Source organism: Impatiens glandulifera, chromosome 2, assembly GCF_907164915.1.
Source record: "Impatiens glandulifera chromosome 2, dImpGla2.1, whole genome shotgun sequence".
NCBI classification, from domain to species: domain Eukaryota; kingdom Viridiplantae; phylum Streptophyta; class Magnoliopsida; order Ericales; family Balsaminaceae; genus Impatiens; species Impatiens glandulifera.
Window position 1 is genome coordinate 51,061,180 of NC_061863.1, and position 7,843 is coordinate 51,069,022.

Sequence of the window (7,843 nt, forward strand, 5' to 3'; positions counted from 1 at the left end):
CTAGGAACTGTTGGCCTTGCAAGAACATGCTGGAATTGCCTATATGGGATTGAGTGAAGACGCAATTATGACGCAACTAAAATGTTCTAAATATTCTCCCGAAGAATTTGGACTTGACGAAGGTCAAGTGTGTTGTATCTGTCAGGTAAATTTTGTTTTTTTAACCATCTTTGAAACATCTTTATTTGTCTTACACAAAATGATTGTAGTGTCAATTTCTTTTAACTAATATAATTTTAACTTAAGTTAGTTGTTGATGCAAAAGAATGATTCATTTTTATTCACAACTTGTTATTTATTTAGACGTTAATTATTATAAAAATTTGTAACTTCATTGTTTTCGCTAATATTTTAAATTTATTTTGATTATCTTAGAAAAAAAATAAAAAATATTTAAATTGATTAAACTCTGCATTTAATTTTTATAGCATGGTATGTTAAGAAAACAATCTAACTTGAGTTTGTATTTTTTCAGGAAGAATACATATCTGGGGAGAATGTAAGCAGCTTAAACTGTAATCACATTTTTCACTTTGAATGCATCAAAACATGGTTGATGCAAAAGAACTCTTGTCCGATCTGCAAAGCAACATCTTTTGTTTGAAACAATTACAATGTTGTGTGAAAATAAAGAAATGGTTATTATAAATATTTGTGTTGTATGAATAATTATAACTTGTAATTTGTTGAAGGTTGAATTGATGATAAAGTATTATTAGATATTTATTTAATTTTTTTCTATCAATTGAATTTTATTTTGAAAGTATTTGATATTAATCATTTTCAATAGTCTCTTGACATCCGTAGAGTAATTTTCTTATTTTAAACTTTACTAGCACTGTGCAAGTTTAAATTTTGGGGGTCCCAAAATAATAATAATAAAAAAATAAATTAATAATATAAAATATAAATAATTAATATATTATAATACGGAGACTACAAAAAGATAAAAAAATTATTTTTATAATATATATTTAATATTAAAGGAGAAAAAAGAAGAAAAAATAATATTTAATAATATAATATTATTAAATATAAAAAATGGAGGTCCTATAAAAATGGGAGTTCTATGCAATTACATTGGTTGTCTCACCTCAGAGTGATTAATTTGGACATTATTGTACTTGTTCATTGATTTTAAAGTATTTTTTTTTGTTGATAAGGATTATTAACCTGAAAATAACAAAGTTAAGTATTTTGAGAAAATTCATTAAATACAAAAGAATGACAATTAAAAAATGTTGAACTCTAAGCTAACAAAAGAAAAACATTATATCATCTTTCTTTGAGATTATAAGCATCATCAATTTAAATAATTAAATAAAAAAAATCATAACATGTGTGCAAATCTGATTAACACCAACCGAAATACTAAAGTTTGTCAAACAAAATTAATTGATTCAACTAAACATATATAATATATTAACTAACTATTTATTAGAGAATGCTTAATTAAAGGTGGTAAGAAGGGCCTTGTGACTTCAACCGAACTTCTCTTCAAAACTTAATATTTAAAAAAAAAAAAAAACAATAATTAATGTGATTTCAACTGCCCACGATTTAGGATAAGGAGGATGATTCAAGCCACAAAATGAGTTAAAACCAACTGCCACTTTTTTTTTTTTTTAAATGTTGAAAGTTAGTATTATCATAGGGTCGACATTTTTTATCATTCATTTTTTAAAACCATTTTAAGTCTCTTTAGCTTTACACACATAAGATTGGATTGACTCCCCCACACATTCAAGCAGTATTTGGTTGCCACCTACCCTACATTTGAGTGAAATCTAAATTTTATTATTAAAAGAAATAACTTTCAGTTTGAACAGTAAATTTAATACAAGAAATTAAATAATAGTATTATTCTTCTTCTTTTTTTTAATTATTCTATCTTTACTTAGATGAGAAAAAGTGAAAGAATTGGGTCAAAAGTAATAATAAATGGGTTTGATCTTAAAACCATTATTATTTCAAAAAATTAATAAATGGTTTTTATTTTTCCTTTGGACAAAATAACTACAGATTACATAATAATTGTTTTCCTTTTAAATGGTAATTAAATAAATTTAATTTATAATTATTTTGGATTAAAATCTACACTAACATTTTTTTTTATATAAATATGTCCTCTCTAATGGTTAGATTGAATTAATATTTGAAGAAGGAAAGTTCAAAAATATTATAAATAAATTGTATTAATTAAGTTGTTGCGATCATAATATAATATAGATCATAATATAATATAATATAAAACAGTATATATCTCCTAATACTAGATTTTCACATACTAAAATGTATTAGTATTAAAATATATGAAAAAAATATAAAATAAATGAAAAAAAAAATATAAAATTTCAGAGAATAGTTCGCTTTTATCCATTAATCCATTTGTCAGATAAAAATTTGATATACTTATTTTTATAAAATAAAATATTAATATTAATATAAAAATGTTGTATATCTAATTATTTCATTTTCTATGTTCAGAACAGCCCAGACTACATAGTTCTTAAAATACTTAATTTCCTTTTTTAAATTCATTAATTAACTTATTAATTACATATACTTAATTTCCTTTTTTAAATTCATTAATTAACTTATTAATTACATATTTTTATCTCTAAATTCATTTATTATTTGGTTTTATAAATAATATATATATAATTAATTAAAGTTAATAATATTTAATTAAAATAAATTATAAATATCATATATTAAAATAAAATATTTTATATAAATATTAAAATAAAATATATACATAAATATTAAAATAACACAAATATTTTATATTTAATTAATTTTATAAATATAATATATATAATTAAAATTAAACATATTAAATTAAATAATCCAAATAAATATTCTAAACTAAAATAAAAATATCATTCAAACAGCTTAAAATAAAGAGGAGTGACAGAGGAAATGATGTGTCAATATATTACTAGATGGAAAAATGATAAGAGCATGTCCAACGCACAATACATCTTTCCATTTATTTTGTCAAATCAATATTCCGCCTTCTCTCTAAATAATTAAATATTATTTTTATTTGATACTATTTTAAGTATCATAAAATTATTATAAAATTACATTTTTAAAAATAATAAAATATAAAATATTTTTATAATTTAAAACATATTATAATATTAAAAACATTACAAGTACAATAAAATACATAAAATTTTAAACATTTGGACGGATATTATTGAATTGTGAAACATATAACTAATATTTTTATATTATAATAAAATATAAAATATTTTTATAATTTAAAATATATTATAATATTAAAAACATTTTTATAATTAAATATAAAAATGTATATTATAATGTTAATAAAAAAAATATATTAATTTATTTAAAATATATATTTATTAATTAAATATATAACTAATATCCCTATAATAATATTATAGAGTATATTATATTATATAAGAATTAAAAAATCAGAGTTGGGCATGTCCAACATAGGACACTACCCTCCTTTTGCTTTTACATACAATGCATAAAATTAAAAAAAAAAACAATGACCTGTCATTTTACACGCTGTGGACAATTTTGTTATTTTCTAGGCCAATCAGATTATACCACCCCAATTCTCTCCTCCAAATTCTTTTTCCAATCATTTCTCTAAAATAAAATATATACATAAATACTAAAAATCTTCTAAATGAGTTTGAGACGAAGGATTTGAGAACAACTTAAAAAATTCTGAGATTGAAGATTCTTAAAGTTAGAGATAGGAGTTAGAAAAAGGTTTTTTTATTATAGAAAGATTACATTGAGAAAGTGTTGTCAAGGTTTGAGATGTCTTCAAACACACTTTGTGTTTCTAATATTCATCTTACTTCTCTATTACTTTTCAGACAGATGAGGAGAATGAGTATATGACACGAGTCTTTATGCTAGAGCAGTAGGGAGTTTGATGTATACTATGGTCTGTATAAGACCAGATCTGACACAAACAGTGAGTGTTGTGATCAAATTTATGGTACAACCAAGAAATGAGCACTAACAAATTGTAAAGATAATATTTATGTATTTATGGGGAACATCTGATGTTGGTCTCATACATGAAGGTGATATTGATAACTGATTATTTAGATTCTAATTAGTTGAAGATGTATGACTGGTTATATATTTACTTTTGAGAGTTCAGTTAGTTGGAAGACAACTCGTCAACATACTATGGTTATATATTTACTTTTGAGGGTTCAGTTAGTTGGAAGACAACTCGTCAACATATTATGACTTTGTCTACAATAAAAATAAAGTATATTGAATTAACAAAAATTATTAAAGAGGGAATATGGCTGAAATGACTAGTTAGTGATCTGGACCTACATGAGGATCATACAACTGTCTTATAGTCTGGGTGCTATATGCTTAGTCAATGATCAAATTCATCATGAACGGACTAAGAATATTGACGTGAGGTGAGGTATCATTTCCTAACGAGTGAGAAGAGGATAAAGATAAAAAATGTAGGAATTATTAATGACAATCATGTTGATATGTTCACTAAATCGGTTACTCGTAGAAAGTTCCAACAATGTTTGGAGAGAGAGAACATTTGGGTATTGACTAATTAATCTAGGTCATCTGACATGAATGCTTCTGGGTCATTCGACATTGACAAATGCATTCGGGTCATTCGACATTGACTAATGCATATGGGTCATCTGTCATTGACGAATGCATTTGGGTCATCCGGCATCGACGAAAGCATTTGAGCCATTTGACATTGACGAATGCATATGGGTCATCCGACGATGTCAAATGTATTTGGGATATCTGGGCATTGACTAATGCACATAGACATATGAGAGAATTCAAGTCAATGTGGAAATTTGTTGAATATATTTGAATAGTTGGGATTTCTTAATAGGCCGACCTAATTCTCTATTTATTAGAGTTTCTGTATTGGAGTTTTAGAGAATCGAGTGTCATATAAATATGTGTTATAACTTATAACCCTAATTTGTTATATCATTATCTCTGTATTAATTTTCTCAATAATAGTCTCTTCTAAATAGACTTTGTCAAGTTTTATCTTTATAAACCACGTTAAATCCGTATCTTTTTTATTATTTACGTTATTCTCACGGATTCCTTTACAACATATTATATATTAAAATAAAATATGTTATATAAATATTAAAATAAAATGCATTACATAAATATTAAATAATACAAATATTATCTTACTTAATTTTATAAATAAAAAAAAATGCAGTTCATACAATTAAAATAAAACATACCAGGATTTAACATAATACTAATAGTTCAAGATGAAATTGTGAATTTTTATTTGATAATAAGTTAAAATTAAAAAAAAAAAAAACAATTTTGGTAACTAAAAGCCCAACTGCAGGAGAGAACCTATAAATACATTAGAAATGTGAAGGCAATGTCGAAAATGGAGCCCTTTGTATATTGAGGAGAAGTCCTTTTTGTTTAATCTCAAGTGTGGGACTAATGGCAACCAAACCATTGAAGCATTCTCGAGGGACTCTTGTACCCCAAACATTCATGGACTCGAGCTTTCGGCATTTTCTTACAAGAATAATCAGTCCTTCTTCGCTAACTTGTCTACAACTCCAAAGTCCAATAGACTGAAATAGCAAATATCAAAATATTTATCAAACAACATACAATAAAATAAAATGCAACTTATGAAAGATACCTTCAAATGCGGACAGCTATTTGAAATGGCAATAAGAGAGTCATCTGTTATAAAGGTGCCTCCCAAGTTAAGATGTTGTAAGGACTTAAGCTCTTGAAATCTGTTGTTGTGATTACAAATATATCAAAAATTGTTAATGATTTAAATTGAAAGGAATTAATAGATGAAGATATAAGTTAATTAGTACCAGACAAATAACGCCTGCATCTGTGACGCCTGTCACACCCCACAAAGATATGGAGGTCAAGTTGTTCAAACACTTTGCACATGATATCTTGAAAAGTCCATTGTCACTTATCTGACAACCCCATCTGCTCCTTGAGCTAATTATAAGTAGCCAAATATCAAGTTTAGTATTTTTACAAATAATAATTTATTTATAAACATGAAGACGAGTACTATACATATCGAGTTCCGTGAGGTTATATGCTTGAAGAACGAGGCGTGAAGTGGATTCATCGTCCATATTGAGACTAGCAAAGCTCATGCGACTTCTCCAGGCCAATGACTGCTCCACTACACGCTTCCATTTCTTACACACGCCGCTTGCCCTGAATCCAAATTAATTAAAATCATCCTTCTTAATTACTTAAATTAGAAACAGAGACGGATAAATATATGAGATTGTTTGCTTACAACGCTGAATCTTTGAAAGTGGCTAGGAGAAAGAAGATATGGGCAAGAATATCAACGTGGAGACAATCAATTTCCGCTTCTTTTCTCATCATTAATTAATTAATATAAATTTCTCCAGATTCTTGAAGACTCTTCAATAAGATGATGAAATACAACATCAATTAACTATAATGTACTTGTAGGGAGGGGTGGATCCAGAACTCTTAATAACAACATTATGTCGACATCATTTTCTAATCTGGTTTTCCTTGGCTTTTTTTTACTTGTGGCTATATTTTAACTTAAATTTTTATATATTTTTTTTATACTAGTTAGAAATTAGTATTAACCGTATAATTTATTAACTTTAATTTATTAACTTCACTCTAATTTAAACGTTTTAAGTAAGAATTATTATAATATATTATAATTATTTTTACAAATACACTATTACCCACATTTTAAGTTAACCAATTGCATATTAACTATATCACTTTGCTCACTCTTACACTTTTCAGTTTGTTCTGTTTTTGTTATCTCTCTAAAGCCATGTGCATTGGATATATTAATTATCTATTTTTTTTAAATATCAAATTTAATACTATTTTATAATATTCCATACATAAAATTTATTATAACAATTTACTAAATCCTTTTAACAAAATTTTATTATAAAATTTTGTACTATTTAATCTTATGTGAAGATATTCAGTAAAGGTTTATTTGAAGGGGGTGAAATTAAAATTTATATTGGAATTCTAATTTTAAATTTAATGAGAATTGATATTGAATTGTAATTCAATTCTTATGTTTTGAAAAATTATAAAATTGTAATTAATCTTAATTCATATGTTTTAAAAAAATATAATAAAATTTTAATATATATTATATAATATATATAATTTTAATATATATTATATATTTTGTTAAAATATCGATTTAACATAACTAATTATGATAGTTGAGTGTTAATTATTTTTTTAAAATTTTAATTTTTATTAAAAAAAGAAAGTATCGGTTTAACATGTTAACTTTATAAATTTAAAAAATAAAATATATCGGCTCGACATTTTAAATTTAATATTATTTTATGATAACCATGCATAAAATTTATTATAACAATTTACTAAAATTAGTACTTATAACAAATTTTTAATTTAAAATTTTGTATTATTTAATTTTATGTGAAGAAATTCACGAATGGTGTAGTGTGTTTATTGAGTGAAATTAGAATTGACATTGGAATTCTAATTTCAATTTTATTTTCATTTCTATGAAAATTTCACAATTCTTATATTTGAAAAAACTATAAAATTGTAATTTAATCTCAATTTAACATAACCAATTAGGATATCTCATGTGTTAATTTTTTTTTTTAATTTTCGATTTTTATTAAAAAAAAATGTATCGGCTCAACATATAAACTTTATAGATTTAAAAAATAAAATATATCCCTTCGATATTATAAATTTCTAAATTCAAAAACAAAATATTCAAAATAATAACTTACTAAAAAAATATTGGTTTGAAATTTTAACCTTC

The 7,843-nt window shown here is 24.3% G+C and overlaps 1 protein-coding gene across 1 annotated transcript; it reads right to left on the reverse strand.

Moving 5' to 3' along the window:
* Positions 1 to 5,393: 5,393 nt before the first annotated feature.
* Positions 5,394 to 6,411, reverse strand: LOC124924863 (F-box protein At5g67140-like). The gene is made up of 5 exons (XM_047464850.1): positions 6,323 to 6,411; positions 6,091 to 6,237; positions 5,874 to 6,009; positions 5,687 to 5,776; positions 5,394 to 5,615 (listed from the first exon to the last, which is right to left on the reverse strand). The coding sequence occupies exons 1-5, from the start codon at positions 6,409 to 6,411 to the stop codon at positions 5,394 to 5,396; spliced, it is 684 nt and encodes a 227-aa protein (XP_047320806.1).
* Positions 6,412 to 7,843: the final 1,432 nt, after the last annotated feature.